At 42.6% G+C, this 19032-nt stretch overlaps 1 protein-coding gene across 1 annotated transcript; it reads left to right on the top strand.

Annotated features, from left to right (window-relative positions):
• The first annotated feature begins 5971 nt into the window (after positions 1–5971).
• On the top strand, positions 5972–18542 carry LOC133132491 (mucin-2-like). Its single transcript, XM_061247947.1, has 6 exons — positions 5972–6227; positions 8453–8556; positions 13355–13933; positions 14726–14749; positions 16200–17526; positions 18536–18542. Exons 1-6 carry the CDS (start codon positions 6142–6144, stop codon positions 18540–18542), a joined length of 2127 nt encoding a protein of 708 aa, XP_061103931.1. The 5' UTR covers positions 5972–6141.
• The last annotated feature ends 490 nt before the right edge of the window (positions 18543–19032 follow it).

Below are 19032 nucleotides of genomic sequence, written 5' to 3'. Positions count from 1 at the left end.
TGTGTATATCAAGCCCCCCCCACCTCTCTCTCCTTCACACACTAACATGAGGCCATGCACAATCACACGTGTGAACTCGCACAAACACAAAAAAAAGCACACACATAAGCACAGAGACAGACCCTTACACACACACTCCTCATATTGGCATGACAGCAGAATGAAAACACTTTTGTTCCTTCGCAATCTTGTGTTGTCAGTGGGCGATCCTTTAATCTCTAAGTGTGTGCGTTAGCTTTGCCCCTAAGCCTTTGAGGTTCTCCACTGAGGTCACTGAACAGCAATCACTCCAGGACCCACACCTTTACCAAGTCAATGCGATGACTGAATCCATGGCCATTCCAGGAGTTGCGATAACATTCACAGCTCTTTGAAATACAAACACTGCACATAGATGCAAACATTGCATTACCTAGCACTAATTTTATAGTAAGGCAGGCTAAAATATGGTATGAACTTCATAGATGTAGTTTCCTTTGTCTTGATTTGTTTGTGTGCAAGTGTGAGTCAAATTTCCCGGGCAGTTGTTTGGACCAGACCATGACATGTACTTTAGACACAAACAATCTAGGGCAACAGATCACAATAACTCTCCCTAGTGTCTTCAGTGGGCTTTTGGTCAAACAAAGACACTGACTCAACAAGGCTTACCTGAGAATGCCAGATGCCGCAGGCCAATATTTTAATCATCAACTGTACTGACAATTCATGTACTGAATTCTAGAAATGTTAATCCACCTTTCTTTTCTCTGTGCATCATTTCCACTCACCCTAACCTGCGAGGGATGGCACAAAAGCCATTTCATAGTATTTGCCGGCTTTTTGAACAGCTCTCGATCAGGGGCACGCAATCTTATCCAAAAAAGGCCATTGAAGGTGACCTTGTATAAGTAGAATCAAGTGTCTTAAGATAAGCTAAAACATCCCTGTATGCTTCATACTGAACCAAGCAAACCCTGTTCAGTGTCTTTGACTTATTCTTCAGTTAGCAAAACAAAAAAAAAACACATGCTCACTCAGTTATTGAACCAGTATGCAAGAAACAAATATGATATCTGCAGCTGCTTCCTCCAGCTTCAACCAAGAATGAAACAATTCAGCTCCACTTTCAGACCAGCTCATCTTCAAAACACACTCCTCCATTCATTCGAGTTCAGTTGAGTTGATGGACTGAAGTATGGCTCTCTCAGTTAAGAAATTACATTACATTAATGGCATTTGGCAGACGCTCTTATCCAGAGCGAGGTACAGTTGATCAGACTAGGCAGGAGACAATCCTCCCCTGGAGCAATGCAGGGTTAAGGGCCTTGCTCAAGGGCCTGACGCCTGTGTGGATCTTATTATGGCTACACCGGGGATTGAACGACCGACCTTGCGGGTCCCAGTCATGTACATTAACCACAGCGCACGCTACAGACCACCGACAGTGACTCTCTTGCAGGAGAGGTGCCTGTTGACGGCATGCCAAAGCTGCATATGTGGTATAGTCGTATGTATTCCTCTGACTCAGTTTGAGCATAGTTGTGGGCTGCTCATGACACCAGGGGGTACAGCGGAAAACTGCTTGTCTTGATTTCTCCCTAATTGGCAGAGAAGATTATGGATAAACACAGATGCAAACAGTTACTTGGACATGCCAAATTAGAGTGGGAATTGGGCAAATGCTCAGGCCCACATTGAGGCACCAAATCTATTTATAAAGGGAAAAAAAAAAAATCAGTGCATAAACTTACCTGTACCCGTCATGGAGGATTGTCATGCCAACCCCCGACTTAAGTTTCAAAAGCTGATTGAAGTTTGTTGTTATTGTTATTTAAGGCATTAATCTCTTCCTGCTTCCTGAAACGCGACGCGAAATAGGTGTGTCCTGTCCCTCTCCTTTCTTTCATCTGTCAAGGTTCAGTTACGCGAGACATTTCTGGAATACCGTGACGTTACAAAGGCGTTTTGTCGGGAGACAGCCGCGAATTGCGTTGGCAGCGGTGGCACGGTCCGCGGGTGAGGGAAGGTGTCGCTGCTGTTGCCTTTGTTTAGTTGGCTGGATATCGGCGCAGCAGCAGTGGTGAAACACCTTGCCTTGGCTCTGCCCTGATTCACACTGTGTTTCTTCTGAAACTGGCAAGTGGGGACAGAACACGCGCTAATAACAATGCGTCAAAAGGCACACGCCCTCTCGAACAAAAACCGAACCATGTGTGCAATAGTTCTAATAGTCTATTTCTGGCAACAAACCTTTATGCGGTGGAGCAAAGCTACTTGACCAGTTTTCGGAGGACTGTGAAACAGCACATCCACTGTGCGATCGCTTCAGGCCTCAAATTCATTCATTATTTATCTTCTGAAAAGTTTAACAGTATAAACAATAACAATATCAAGGGTGTTTGTACAAAGTGGTAAGGGGTGCCAATACTTGTGAACCCTTTTTTTGGGGGGGATTTTATTATTTTATTTTTTATTAAACCATAAGCCTTTCATTGATTCCATGAAATCAGTAATAAAGCACACTACTTTACACATGTTGGAAAATAAAGCTTAAATTATATGTATTTTTCTTTTTCGAGCATAGTTATCAAGGGGGTCAATAATTCTGGAGCCCACTGTATGTGTTGTTTATTTCCAGATGGGTAAGAACAGTTTGCATGGCAGTGGAGATGGCGTAGTTCATGATGGCGGGATAGGTAAAATAGATGCTGTCCTTTACCCTTTCCACTTTGCCCACCTATTTTGTACCAGTCCTATAAAAGTGTCAATATCTCAAAAACTATGTACAGCACAGACATGGTTGACGACGTAATTTGAAGAAGAGGAGGGAGAGGAGGAAGAAGAGGCTTGAACCATTCAGACCTTTGAGACAGAACAAGTTCATATCAGTATGTATATACAGTCTGTGCAAAAGTTACACCAAAATATCAAATAATTACAAAAGACTTATGTTTTTATTGTTTAGCACTGAATATCCCAATTTCCAAGGCAAGGACCAACCCAGAACTATTTTATATTTGTTCATAAACTTGATGCCAACTTGTATACAAAATATGGTAAAGACAGGCATTCAAATGCCTCCTCAGTTTTCCAAAAACTGCACACAGATGTTCCCAAATCTCTCTAAATACAAAAAATCGGCAAATCTTTTTGTCCAGACGCATGCATGATCAGAAAAGCTTATTTTTATATTAAAAGAGATTTTTTAAATTAAAAATGTAAAGAAAATTAACCTTGCATTTTATTTACAATATATGAGAGTCTGTTTTTTTTATAGAGCATGACCAAAGTGTCCAAAACCCAATCTGCATCATATTTAAAAAGGAACTTTATTTAAAATTAGGCTAGCCAGAACTTTGTTCGGCTTATTCATTCTGCTATGCGAATGCAGCGATATTCCTAAACTGTCCGTCACCTGGAATATGACACATTATACCTTGTTGGAAAGGGTAGGAAACCCCATACAAGAAGCTTACCGTGTTTTACATCAGTTGTGTACTGAAATGGCCGAGCAATGCATTTACCCAACAATAAGAAGTAGTTCAAGATGGCATTTGCTTAAGTATAGTCCCGCAAAGATTTCTCAAAAAGTTTTCTCAAAGCCAAGAAAAAACCTATATATTTATTCATGCAACTTCTGAATTGCATATTTTTGTTCATATATTGGAACATGTTTTTTGACATAGAGAAATGGTCTTTTATTGTCTGAGTCTGTGACCAGGTAAGGGTTGTACACCCTGAGTGTGCTGTGGGAGACCCTGATGTTTTATTGCCCTGCTTTGCAAATAAGAGGCTGATAAGCATCTAAACTTCTGTTCTCGGTCACAGAGAGCTTTTTTTTTTTACAATCTGGTATTTGCGTTTTGCGGTTTTATTACATCACAGTTTTTGTATTCTATAAATGTGAATGCAACAATAACTTGAGACGTTGATGACTCAACCACAAGGGTTAATCTGAGGCAAGAAGTCTTTCAAAGCAGAACTGGACAATGCACTTCATTATGATGGGCATGAGTGCTACAGTGTGATACTCATTCAGACATGTTGTTGGTATTTTCTTTCGTACTCGTAGAATTGTGGTGGTCTTGAAGTAGGTGGGGACTACAGCCTGAGCAAGAGACAGATTGCATATGTTTGTGAGGACATATTCATCAGCAACTTGGCACCAGATAATGGCTGATTGTTCGGACATGATGGAGGTTCTCACCAGAAAGCACTAAATTTGTCTGTTTCTGCATTTGTATTGGTGCAATGTATGCACACTCCCCTAAACGTTTTGGAACAATCTCTGGACCCCAGTCCCAACATCGTACCCTGTCCCATTTCTAGGCACATGTTAAAACCAAATAAAAAAATGTTTCAGTGAGAGCTGGAAGTAGAAATCTCAGCACTAAAGACTGCGTTTTAGGTCCTTGTGTGTCTCTAGCATTGAGCAGCGATAGATACATGGCCTCTTATTCCTCTCTGAGGGAAAAAGATACAACATGATAAATCATCGCCCCGCTGACACAATGTTTCGGACAATTCTAGAGACAGCTGAACATCACGTGGATCAGCCCCTCCGTTGGCACGGAAACAACTCTGTCCCGGAACAAAAATGCTTATCCTGGTTCCTGCAGCTTATCGTCCACGGCGATGTGGGGGTGGTCCCTCTGCCCAGCAGGAGTGTTACCATGGCGACGGCTGTGGGTCAGCGGGTCCTTTTATCTTCCGTGTCCAGGATCTGTGCTTTGGGTTTCCGTGAGGGGAGAGGACAAGGGCCAGAATTCAACATCGCAGCACAAACATGTTTCATAAGTAATGCAGACCCTATATTGCTTAGCTATCTATACACTCTTCTTCAGTTTTTATTTGTTTATTATGGTTGAATGGCTTTGGCACTAATTTAAGGAAACATTTTTTGAAAACTGCACATACAAGACTCAAAACGATTCATCAAAATACATTTTTCAACACTAAACACTTTTTTTCAATTGCTTGGATACACATTAATCCAAAATCTTTTTTGTTTGCTGAACCAAATCACTTCTTCACATTGACACAACTTAACATTAAAGTATATGATTTCAAAATGAATACATTCATTACATGCGTAAAAAGTAAACTAATAAACAAAAAATGCTTGCCAGAAATTGTAAAAAAAATCCTGTAAAACAAACCTATGTTGTAATTGTATTTTTTAAATCTGATTTTGTTCAATAATTCCACTCTCTTCTACTGTTTCCACTGTTCCCTTTATTTAGGGCCACAAAAAGAACCATGTTGAAACATGTATCAAGTATTCTTTATTGCAATATTGAAGGATTGTAAAAACAACTAAACAGAGAAGCTATCCAAACAAATGTTCTGATAGTTTTTCCCCAAAAATTCCTCATTTGAACCAATGAGTTTGAAAGTGCAACATTTCTTCAAAGATGTGAATGCACAATGCAGGGCTTTGAACAGGCTTTGTTACAAGTGTTGACCATTTTGAGTCTTGTGTCTAAGGTTTTTTTTCTTTGTCTCAATTTGAGCACAAACTCGTGAGATTAGTGCCAAAGTGACACATCTGCAACCACGTTCTGCAACCAAAAATATCCAGAGGCACTTGAATTAAATTACCTAAAAAATCCCTTATTTAATTGTGATACACACACACACACACACACACACACACATACACACACACACACACACACACACACACACACACACACACACACACACACACACCTGATTAGTGACAGTTGTCACAAATCAGAATTAACTTAATTCTCCTGACTACAGGCCAAATGTGGTGACAATACGAGCATGGTTTGAACACTGATTGAAATCTTTGGGCGCTGTGCTCCGTGTGTGTCCGTGGGTGTGTGTACGATAGGTTTCTTCTTTGAAATTGTGTTTGACGTTTTGAAAGGCGTGCCTGTCCACGTCTCGACAGTGGTGGGAGTGCCGCTTAAAGCGCCTGTACTATGCGGAACGAAGTCATAATTCAAGAATAACTTGGGATCCTGTGGGAACTATTTTGCGCTTTTCTTTTTACGGACAGGTTGATTTCCAGTTGACATCAAACGTAATTTAAAAGGCATTACGGAGAAAAGGCTGGCGTCATCTAACAAATCTTGTAGTTGGTTGTACATTACAATAGACTGGGAAAATTACTACGCCAATGGAAAATTCATGATACATTGGGGTCAAAATGGCCCTATAGGTTTTTCTGAAGGATGTAGTCGAGCGTATCGTCTCCCACGATTCACCGTCACCAGGTAAGCAATTCTCCCGTCTCAAAAGAAAATGAGCATACTCAGAAGTTGAAATTAAGTCGCTCATAAAGGTGTGTTCGTCTAAAATAGTATGTCGCTTATTAATTTAATGTAGGCTACCTATTGCCGTACAACTTCAAAAAACGAGCATTAGCCTGCGCTTAAACAATTCGTTGCGGTGCTCGTCTTCCTTTTACGATTCGTAATGATTTCTGTCTGTAGGTATTAGGGTAGCTGCTGCCACGAAATTGACATAGCGATTTTGAAGTATATATTTAAAATGTGATATCTAATTTCTGTCTTGAAGCATATTTATGCATCATGTGCATTTCTCTTTTAATCATTCTGATTAATGACAATTATTTAATGTGCTGCTCTGAAGAAGGACAGAATGACGGTGGACATGATATGATGTCAGGGCACATAGGCTGTTAGAGTTTTTATTAAATGATCAGAAGATCCTTTAAGCGAATGACTGAATGTATGCCACTGGACATTTTCTCTAGAACTAAAGCATTTCCATTCATTTTCAGTTATTTAGTAGTGAATAAGAACAAACTATCATTCCTCACATGAACAGAAGAGAAGTAAAGCACATTCCACAACCAATCAGCAGCAACAGTGTTGAAGAGATGGCCTTTCTTTCTTCCCAAAACTGTAGAGCCTCAGGTGGAACATCCTTCATGGAATAATTGTTTATCACAGTACTGCAGTCGTAATCCCATCACACCTATTGAATGCTTCTTTCTTTCCCACAAAATACATCAATTCTTCTTGTTGCACGTGAAGTTACATATTTGAAGGAGAGTACGTTCATGCACCAATGTCATTTTTGGTAGTCCATAACTGCGTACCTTTAATTATCTTACTTCAAATTCAGACATATAAGATGGACAAGTGCACTGAAAAAAATTATAAATGAGGCAATAATTTAAAGAACACGTCTTCAATAAATGACAAATGTCTTGTTTTGGAGTATTTCAAGACTACGACTATTAAGTCCAATAAATTCTGATGCGGATCATGAGAGTATTATCCAGATATGAGGACAATAAATAAGGAAATTGATTGATGATATTAGAGGAAGCTTAATTGTTACGTTTTTATAATAGTAATAGTCAGCTGACTTCAGTTAACTTTTATTTCTTCTTCCTCTTTCCACGACTCTTTATCATTCTGCATCTCACTTTCATATATTTTCTTTATTCTGGTCTCTTCTCTCTCTACAAACACAAGCACATTCTCAGGGTGGGAAAAGGTTATGCAGACTTATTATTTCCCCCCCCATACTCTCCAGAATGCCAGAGAAAATGGATAGACAGCTACCAATGGGAAATTTATATAAGCAGTGCACTGTGGAAATCCCAGTAAAACACACCTTATGTGAACACCTATTGTTACATAACCTACTGAATAATAGAAGCACAGCACTAACCAACTCATTACATTGGCATTGGGCTGACACTCTTATCCAGAGCAACGTACAGTTGATTAGATTAAGCAGGAGACAATCCTCCCCTGGACCAATGCAGGCTTAAGGGCCTTGCTTAAGGGCCTAACAGCTGTGCGGATCTTATTGTGGCTACACCAGGATTAGAACAACCGACCTTGCGTGTCCCAGTCATGTACCCTAACCACTTGTAACCTTGTCTCATATAACTTAATAATAATAAGTATAGGCATCGGGGGGGGTTATGGGGGACATAACTGAGAAAGCCTTAGTCTATCTGGACGACAGAACAACAGAGTCTCTGACTACTTTCACACGCACTCTGAAAACTCACTTCTTCAGGCTGAGCCTTTCCGTCTCTACCTCACTGCTATGATTGGCCATGCGTGTGCCACCATAGCTTAATAATAGCACTTATGTATAATTATTGTAGTATTCGGGGCATTCCAACTGCCAACCGTGGTATGCTAGTTGGAAAGTGGATGTACAAAGGGTTGAAGTTGTATCTATGTGATCACTCTCGGACTGGAAACTGTACTTACCTCTAGGGTCCTCAACGCACTTGTTCCCGGTTTTGATTTGCCCTTTATTGTACGTCACTCTGGATAAGAGTGTCTCTGTAATTATGTGCCACATTTATCCCACCAGCAGACTCCAAATAACTTGCACTCACAAGGAAAATATCTGTCAGTTCCTGCACCTTTCTAGACATTGAACCGCCGGGGCATGGAGCCCATGGAACAATGGGCGGTAACGTTTGCTGGCTGTTGTGTTACAGAGTGATGCCCTGCACGCACCTGGATTCATGGAGACGGGCAAACAGTGAATTCATGTGCTATGTCCTCCTTTCTCTGTTGCTGCTCCTATGTCTTGCGGTTCCAGGTAAGAGCATTATTCTGGTTTATAAATGTATTTGTATTTCATTTCACTGGAGGCCAGCATCCCTGAGAGTCATCAGGCTGCTATCTCATAGACTAGAGTGTCACAATCATCTGTCAGAAGCTTGAATAATATTAGATGATTATAAAAGGTACAATAGGAAGATTTTTGCCTTAAAACATTATTACAAGACCATTGTAAATCCCTTCCTATCACTGAAAAAGGCTCACTGACATGTTGACTCACCCTCTGCCTGGATATTTATAGTCCTTAAATTTGAGTTTCAAAATATGCAGTTGACGGGCCGGCACTCTGTGCAAAAACATTGTTTAGCAGTACAATAATTCAAGGTCATTGGTTAAAAATTGGTTCTAATTGCAACAGCCAATGGCATTTCAACATCCGTGTACCTTTGAGCTTGAAACAAACACATTCATAAACATTTGAGGGAGAGGTTAATTTAAATGTTGCCCACACACAGATTTCCGTGGCAACTGCTGCACAGAGTACTCAGTCTGGTTATTATTTAGTCGCACGTATGTACAGGTATTGCATTTACACTTGCATGAAAGGAACTTGCATTTCAGACTACTGATAACTGATTAGCACAGGAAGATTTTCTGGGACCATTACAATGGCATCATCAGCCGTTCATTTACCATTTGATCAGACATCCTGCATTGATGCATGTTTCTGTTGACACGAGTTTGACACATATATTCTATTCTGTGGTGGATCCTTTTCAGCACATAACAGCATTGCATTTCTGAGGCATGGTATTCTCAAAAGAAGCCATTCTGGGATTTCCAAAGCAGTTCTTCACTAGTGTGGTTGTCCACCACCAACTGCTTCTTCCAAAGTAATGCTACCGTACATGTTTAGCAGTGCAACCAATATTTTCACGTACAGGTGTTGCATTGGCATCTCCACAGAAGCCATTGGCTCAGTGGCACTATTGGCCCATCATGTTACAGGTTACAACAACACTTTTCTTGTTCTCAGTTATCAGCTCTCACGTGGCAATCAATCCTTGTTAATTGCTGCATTACTTGGGAACACTGACAAGATGATCGTTTTCTATTTCATTCCCAGATGAATTCGCGGCACTGTCTATGTGTCAGCATCACTTCAGTTCTGTCCAAATGAGTAGTACCATGTGCTCGTCCCAGCATTGCAAGGCAAAGAGATTCAATTAATTTATCCGAACTCAGATGAAGTTTTCTGACATACTAATGTGTTCATTTAACATGCGCATCTTGCTTAGGAAAAAAAAAACTACTTTATTACCAAACTTTGCATGGCTTCTTTTGGACATAAAGTATAGTGAAATGCATAGAATTTAATTAGGTATCACAATCAGAAACATACAGCGACACATACAGCGATTTTTCTTCCTCTATTGCGATTGTGTACCTTGACTTCATGTCCAATCCATCATCAGCGATGCAGATCAATTTACAAAATCCATCTCAAAATTACATAAACTGCAAAAACTCTGCTATGCACAAACAACATATCAGTGTTGTATTATAGATTAATAAAATTTACTCTCGTTTTGTCCCAAACCGCTGATGACCTCTTGAGACATTGAAGGAGGTTTAGGAGAGGTTTAACCCTCCTATTATGTTAAGAGTTTATGACCAGCTTTACGTTCGGGGTCAAATTGAGCCCAATAGTTGAAATAACAACACACAAATATCATAATATCTATTTATTGACTTGTAGTGTGTTGCCAAATGACTAGCTTTTTATTTTAAATATATTACAAATCTGTGAGAAACATCAAATTTAGAGCCTAAGGAACAGTAAGTGAGCGTTTGGCACCTGTATGGGAAAGTGCCACCAGAATCATTCGGAAAGACATCTCAGAATTTAAAAAAAAATGGTTGTATGTTTTGTTACATTTTATACAGCTACAGAGGGTCAACACATTTTTATGCCAAGTTGGTACTGGACGTCACATAGCATTATGTTTATTTCATGTTTTCTATTTAATCCCACCAAATTAAGAACATTTTAAAAAATCATACAGTATTGATACAGTAAAGGGCTAACTGTTTTTTAAGAGATGTCAAACACTGAATGGGGTCAAATTGACCCTGAACATAATAGGAGGGTATAGGAGCTTATTGTCTTCAATATGAAAATTAAAGCAACTAGTTGCTTTGACACTGTAAATTCAATAAGTTGGCATTGCTGAAGTTTGAACGCGTTGAACTTTCCATAAACATTCCAGGGCCAGCCATCATCACCATGCCTACTGGTGAAATCAGGTCCAAAAATAGAAAACCGGATGTTCGTCATTGAAAGGGAGGAGTAACTGCAATTCAGAGCAAGGTTTAACAGTGAAAAGTACAGTGTAGACAGGAAAGAAAAGTAGGAACTAGTTGAGGAATTAGTCGAGTAATGCTGTGCCAGTGTGAGCAGATCTGGCAGCTCCATATGAGACCAGTATCACCATATCAACATAATGTAAAATACTGTGCTTCTTAGTGATGTAAGCGCACTCTGTTAATGAATGCGTAACTCCACATTCCTGTTCGGCAGTGTCTGCTGTAGACAGCTATGGGAAACCTGTAGGGCAGCTATGTCAAACAGGAACAACCTCAACCCATACAATAAGTGAATAATAATAACTAATAAGTTCTTTTTCAGTGCTAACTCGCATCTGGTGTAGGTGGCACAGTGTTCCTCTCGCATTTATCATCAACAGTTCACAAAACAAAATAAAGAAGATTTATGCTACTCGAGCTGGTGGTGGATAAGCACTGTAATCTGGTCAGCTACAGTACATCAAAAATAATAACGGCGTGACCCCAAAACCGCATATGACACAAGACGCTGATTGGTTCTCACAGAGATGCACACTCCAGCCAGCATACCTGTTTATGAAAAGCTCGAGCTGTCATGAAAAAAGGCTATCGGCTGTCGCATCAAGTCCTGATTGAGTTCCACTGGACTGCCAACACGCACACATGCACAGGCCTGAGCACACAAACATGCACAGACACACAGACGCACCCGTACATGAGAATGGAGAAACACACACTTTCTCTCCCTCTCTTCCTTTTTAAATTATTATTATTATTTTTTTTTAACTGTTTATTATGACACAATTGGCTGTTGGCAATAACCAAGGAAAGGCAGTTTCAGTTATTAACATTTTATTGACAAAAAGCAAGACAAACAAAGAAGAGAAAATAAATACAAGAAAACAAACTACATTACATTACAGTAATGTGGCTGATGCTTTAGCCAAAGTGACTTACAGTTGATTAGACTAAGCAGGAGACAATCCTCCCCTGGAGCAATGCAGGGTTAAGGGCCTTGCTCAAGGGCCCAACGGCTGTGTGGATCTCATTGCGGCCACACCGGGGATCGAACCACCGACCTTGCGGGTCCCAGTCATGCACCTTAACCACTACACTACAGGCCACCCCAAGACAGCGCGCATGTATGAGTCAAAGGTGATGACCCCTCTATGATTAGACCGATAACCTTGCATCTCATATAAACCTTTACATACGAACATGCATCCATAATGCACCAGTCACAGAACATACATGCCATCCACTACATATGGATCAAACTTGGAGTACACATGCTTATGCGATGAACTCCAACATACATGTTCCTCATTCTTTATACATAGCCAGGCATAATAAGACACAGTTCAAAGCATAGACTTAAAACAGCACCTTTCACAGAGGACGTAATCTGAGATCTAGTGTTCTCACGCCGAGAGGTGTCAAAAGGGCATCAAATGGGCGTGAGATGGCTCCTGGTCTAAAACTCTCTGTCTGTACATTGTGCATTGATTGCAGTGCCATCTGGCTTTTTACGGCACCAAGTGCTTCTGTCTCCTATAGTTTGGGTGCTGTAAAATTGGAGTTGACTGGAGCGTTGTAAATCTCCTTACCAGACCATTATATCGGACCCCATTACTCATTAGCGCTCATGCAGTTACCGCCCATTGTCTTTCAAGCTGCTCTCTAGGATTACAGACGAATGCGTTGAATTGGCGGATTCTTTAACGTGCAGAAAAGGCCTTGTATTTTATTCTGTACTTTACTTCAATCCTTTATAATATACTGAAAATACTTTTAAATGTGAAAGAATAGGAATGTTGAAAAGACATTTAATTGTAAGGCAAATTAAATAGAGCAGCAGACAATATGAGAATGCAGTGGCAGATGATAGTCGGGTTGCCACCCGTCCTGGATTCTCCGGGCCTGTCCTGGATTCTCCGGGCCTGTCCCGGATTTTTGTTCTCTGTCCTGGAAAAAATAATTAAAGGAAATGTCCTGGAATCTAAGTATTTTCCAGTGTTGCATACATTAGCATTGCTTAATGAAATGTAGACAGCGTATCCAGTGTTCGTTCCTAAATGTAATGTAACAAATCGTGCAGAGACGTTATTAACCTTCACAAATTACACTCTTTATTTGTGTAATGAAAGGGGAATTGGCACCAAGCACAAGGAAGTTGCGCACCACATTCTTTCAGGCTCACGCACCCTCGAGAGCGATTGACAGTCCGGCTTACTCAGTTTGCCAGCTTCGTATATGTCCAGGATTTCTACAGGACTGAGGTGGCAACCCAAGATGATAGATTATATTGTGGGAGATGAATAATGACAAGAGCAGTGTTTATGTGTATATATTTTATTGTATCTCTTTATAACGGATTCTGAATTGTGAGTGAAAACGTCATTCTCTCTTTTCATCAATACTCCCTCCTCTCCTCCCCTTCCCCTCTCCCCTCCTCTCCTCCCTCCCCTTCCGTCGTTTCTCTCCTGCAGTGGAGGCGGGCTTCATGCACGACTCCAAGGTGCGTTTCTCGCAGGGCGGCGGGGACCACTGGGCCCTGCGGGACGGGGTGCGGGTCCCCGCGCTGGTGCACCTGACGGTCTGCGTGTACGTGCGCGTGCTGCGGGGCGGCGCCTGGACGGCCTACGCGTACGGAGACCCTGGAGCCCGGGCGCCCCACCTGGGCCTGCAGGGGGACGGGCAGCGCCTGTACGTGTGGCTCCTGGGGGTCAGGCACGGCTTCCCCGTGCGTCTCCTCCAGCGCACGTGGTACCACGTGTGCCTGAGGCGGGACGCCGGCCGGCAGCAGGTCAGCCTGGAGGTGGACGGGACCCCCTCGCTCCGCAGGGTGGTGGCCGGGACCGTCCCGCCCGCCGGCCGGCTGACCCTCGGGTCCCCGGACCGGGACGGTCCGCCCTCCAGGGCGGGGGCGGTGGAGCTGTACCTGTTCCGCGTTTGGGACAACGTCGGGCCCCGCGGCGTCTGCGAGGACGGGGGTGTGGTGGCGTGGAGGCGGGAGCAGTGGGACGTGGGTGATCATCCCCCGCTGCAGGACGAGAGCTTGCCGTGCGGTGAGTGTCCAACCTGCCGTCCCAATGGGTTAGCGTGTTAGCATGGACCGTCTGACGCCTGCTGGAAAAGATGAGAAGCCACAGCCGCTTCCTGTGGAAATCACCGCGGCATAAGCCTCCCTCACATTTCCGGGCGCTTAATAATTAATGAATAAGCTGCGCCAGCTAGCGTCTGTTCAAAACGAATTGACGTTATTCTGAAAACATTTCAGCGCACCATTCTCATTAATTTCACGGCGACAAATTAACGTTAGTGACGCTAGCTACAGTTCTTACATTTGAATGCCCGCTTGTTCAATATTTTACCAAAAGGAAAAAATTGCGTAAATTAAAAAACGGAAGTCTTGGCAGCTAATGGAGCAAAGCGATGTCTTTTGTTGGCTCCGTTCGAGGGAGGAAAATTGAGCATATGAGGGAGAATTAATTCTCCTCCCACTTGCTTTATTTCAATTGGCACTCATTATTGGTGGCCATCTTGCATCTGGGCCAGTTTGGGGATTCCATTCCATTACATTAATGGAATTTGGCAGAGCGACGCACAGTTGATTAAACTAAGCAGGCGACAGTCCTCCCCTGGAGCAATACAGGGTTAAGGGCCTTGCTCAAGGGCCCAACGGCTGTGCGGATCTTATTGTGGCTACACCGGGGATCTGTTTTGGTGGTTCTCCTTATCCAATAGCAATATTGTAAAAGTAGTCATCAAATCTGCATTCCTAGGGAAACTATAATTAACATGCTTGAAAAATTGTCTCCATTTTGTATGTTTCATGTTGGTCTCATTTAATTGTTTAGGCCCAAGGCGGATGAAACGTGAAGGTAAAACTGATGGAATGGATTTTTCTCTGTGCTAATGAATAATAATGATTCTCTCCTACTATTTCCCAATTTGCTCATAATCTTCCTCACCTGCCTATTCTGAAAATTTAATAACAAAATACAACATGCTGCAGACATAAACTCACTGAGCACTTTATTAGGTAGACCTGCACACCAGCTTGCAAATATTTAATCAGTCAATCATGTGGCAGCAATTAAAAGCATAAAAACATACAGACATGGTCAAGAGGTTCAGATTTTGTTAGACCAAATGTCAGAAAGTGATCTAAACGACTTTGACCGTGGAATGATTGTTGGTGCCAGACAGAGTGGTTTGAATATCTCAGAAACTGCTGATCTTCTGGGATTTTCACCCACAACAGTCTCTAGAGTTTGCAGAGTGTGCAGCAGCTCTGTGGGCAAAAATGGTCAGAGGAAAAGGGGCAGTCTGCTCAAAGCTGAAAGGAAGGTGACAGTAATGCAAATAACCACACATTACAACAGTGGTATGCAGAAGAGCATCTCTGAACACACAACGCATCAAACCTCTTCAGTGGATAGGCTACAGCTGCAGAAGACCAATAAGTCAAAATAATGTGTCTATTAAATACCCAATAAAGTACTCAGTGACTGTATACTGACGAGAAAAACCACAGCAGTTTAAGAAAACCCACTGGACAGTCCCAAAGCAGTAATCTTGATCTATGTCATGTGTGATTGAAGTATTTTTTGCAACACTGAATATTTTAAATGTGCAGTAAAATATAAATACTTTCAATTGTTTAATGTACATCTGACTCCTAATCATTTTCACGCTTGGAGCTAACAAGATTATGTACATAAATAAATCGGATGAAATGTTATACAATCAGAAAATACTGTTTACATGACTTCTATCTTATTCCGAATATATTGTCTTATTCTGACTAATATTGGAATATCACTTTGCATGTAAACATAGTGATATGGTAACAAAACAGCTTTCGGGTGGTCCAAAACTGGTATTTGACTGCTAGCCTGTTGTAATATCTTGGTATGAAACTCATTTTTATACCAAAATTACTTCACACATTTTTCTTGATATTCTAACAGTAACATTAGCAATGGAAAATTACTGGAGAAAATGAGGGGGTGTGGAATTGTGGAGGTAGAAGGAAACTACAGTATATTTACTTCTTTATAATGATAACATTGTAAAGCAAAACATTGATGTATTTCCTATTTTGCAGGAATAAGGTTGTATGACTGCAAAATCTCTCATTTTGTATCAATCACTGCCTTCAAATTTGCATCTGCCTTTAATTTTCTTCCATTCCTTTCCTGTTATGATCTGAAATGTAGATAGCTCAAAGAATAAAATCAAATTTGTTTTTGGGGAGCATGGTGATGGAATTGGGCAGGTCTTTGTGACGAGACTACACCCGAGTTAACCCCTGTGCTTATATTTCAGCAAATATGCGAGCTACCACATCCCTTCCTTCACCTCCCCCAACAGATGCTCCATCCACTCCACATTCAACAATTCCTCCAGCTTCACTTACCACATCTGACAAAGTATTGTCAACCGTAGCTCCTGCAGTAACTGCCACCATGATAGCGTTATCAACCACATCACTCACAACTCAACCCGCATCCTTCATACAACCTGCAACCACAGTCATCACATCCACTCAACCCACATCCTCCACACAACCTCCAACCACAGTCATCACATCCACTCAACCCTCATTGACAACAAAACTTCCAACCACAGTCATCACATCCACTCAACCCACATTGACAACAAAATCACCATCCACAGTCATCACATCCACTCAACCCACATTGACAACAAAATCACCATCCACAGTCATCACATCCACTCAACCCACATTGACAACAAAACCTCCAACCACAGTCATCACATCCACTCAACCCACATCCTCTATACAACCTGCAACCACAGTCATCACATCCACTCAACCCACATCCTCTATACAACCTGCAACCACAGTCATCACATCCACTCAACCCACATTGACAACAAAACTTCCAACCACAGTCATCACATCCACTCAACCCACATTGACAACAAAATCACCATCCACAGTCATCACATCCACTCAACCCACATTGACAACAAAACCTCCAACCACAGTCATCACATCCACTCAACCCACATCCTCTATACAACCTGCAACCACAGTCATCACATCCACTCAACCCACATCCTCTATACAACCTGCAACCACAGTCATCACATCCACTCAACCCTCATCGACAACAAAACCTCCAACCACAGTCATCACATCTACTCAACCCACATCCTCTATACAACCTGCAACCACAGTCATCACATCCACTGAACCCACATTGTCTACAGAACCGCCAACCACAGTCATCACTTCTACTCAACCCACATCTTCCACACAGTCTCCAACCACAGACATCACATCCACTCAACCCACATTGTCCACAAATCCAACCACAGTCTTCACATCCAATCAACCCACATCCTCCACACAACCTGCAACCACAGTCATCACATCCACTCAACCCACATCTTCCACACAACCTGCAACCACAGTCATCACATCTACTCAACCCACATTGTCCACAAATCCAACCACAGTCATCACATCCACTCAACCCACTTCCACAGAACCTCCAACCACAGTCATCCCATCCACTCAACCCACATCTTCCACACAACCTGCAACCACAGTCATCACATCCACTCAACCCACATCTTCCACACAGTCTCCAACCACAGACATCACATCCACTCAACCCACATTGTCCACAAATCCAACCACAGTCATCACATCCACTCAACCCACATCCTCCACACAACCTCCAACCACAGCCATCACATCTACTCAACCCACGTCTTCCACACAGTCTCCAACCACAGTTCTCACATCCACTCAACCCACATCTTCCACACAACCTGCAACCACAGTCATCACATCCACTCAACCCACATTGTCCACACAACCGCCAACCACAGTCATCACATCCACTCAACCCACATTGTCTACAGAACCGCCAACCACAGTCATCACTTCTACTCAACCCACATCCTCCACACAGTCTCCAACCACAGACATCACATCCACTCAACCCACATCCTCCACACAACCTCCAGCCATAGTCATCGCATCCACTCAACCCACATTGTCCACAAATCCAACCACAGTCATCACATCCACTGAACCCACATCCTCCACACAACCTGCAACCACAGTCCTCACATCCACTCAACCCACATCTTCCACACAACCTCCAACCACAGTCATCACATCCACTCAACCCACATCTTCCACCCAGTCTCCAACCACAGACATCACATCCACCCAACCCACATTGTCCACAAATCCAACCACAGTCATCACATCCACTCAACCCACATCTTCCACACAGTCTCCAACCACAGTCCTCACATCCACTCAACACACATCCTCCACACAACCTGCAACCACAGTCATCACATCCAATGAACCCACATTGTCCACACAACCGCCAACCACAGTCATCACATCCACTCAACCCACATTGTCCACACAGTCTCCAACCACAGACATCACATCCACTCAACCCACATCCTCCACACAACCTCCAACCACAGTCATCACATCCACTCAACCCACATCCTCCACACAGTCTCCAACCACAGTCCCCACATCCACTCAACCCACATCCTCCACACAACCTCCAACCACAGTCATCACATCCACTCAACCCACATCCTCCACACAGTCTCCAACCACAGTCCCCACATCCACTCAACCCACATCTTCCACACAGTCTCTAACCACAGTCATCGCATCCACTCAACCCGCATCTTCCACACAGTCTCCAACCACAGACATCACATCCACTCAACCCACATTGTCCACAAATCCAACCACAGTCATCACATCCACTCAACCCGCATCTTCCACACAGTCTCCAACCACAGACATCACATCTACTCAACCCACATTGTCCACAAATCCAACCACAGTCATCACATCCACTCAACCCACATCCTCCACACAACCTGCAACCACAGTGATCACATCCACTGAACCCACATTGTCCACACAGTCTCCAACCACAGACATCACATCCACTCAACCCACATCTTCCACACAGTCTCCAACCACAGTAATCACATCCACTCAACCCACATCTTCCACACAGTCTCCAACCACAGTAATCACATCCACTCAACCCACATCTTCCACACAGTCTCCAACCACAGTCCCCACATCCACTCAACCCGCATCTTCCACACAGTCTCCAACCACAGTCATCGCATC

This window comes from Conger conger, chromosome 7 (assembly GCF_963514075.1).
Source record: "Conger conger chromosome 7, fConCon1.1, whole genome shotgun sequence".
Classification (NCBI taxonomy): domain Eukaryota; kingdom Metazoa; phylum Chordata; class Actinopteri; order Anguilliformes; family Congridae; genus Conger; species Conger conger.
This window is presented reverse-complemented; position numbering and strand designations above follow the sequence as displayed.

What these genes read in the sequence shown, in the direction of transcription:
- LOC133132491 (XM_061247947.1), top strand. Translation starts at nt 6,142, where the DNA reads ATGATACATTGGGGTCAAAATGGCCCTATAGGTTTTTCTGAAGGATGT. An exon ending in CCACGATTCACCGTCACCAG is followed by an intron (nt 6,228 to 8,452) that starts GTAAGCAATTCT and finishes GTTGTGTTACAG; the next exon opens with AGTGATGCCCTGCACGCACC. An exon ending in AAGGCGGATGAAACGTGAAG is followed by an intron (nt 14,750 to 16,199) that starts GTAAAACTGATG and finishes CTTATATTTCAG; the next exon opens with CAAATATGCGAGCTACCACA.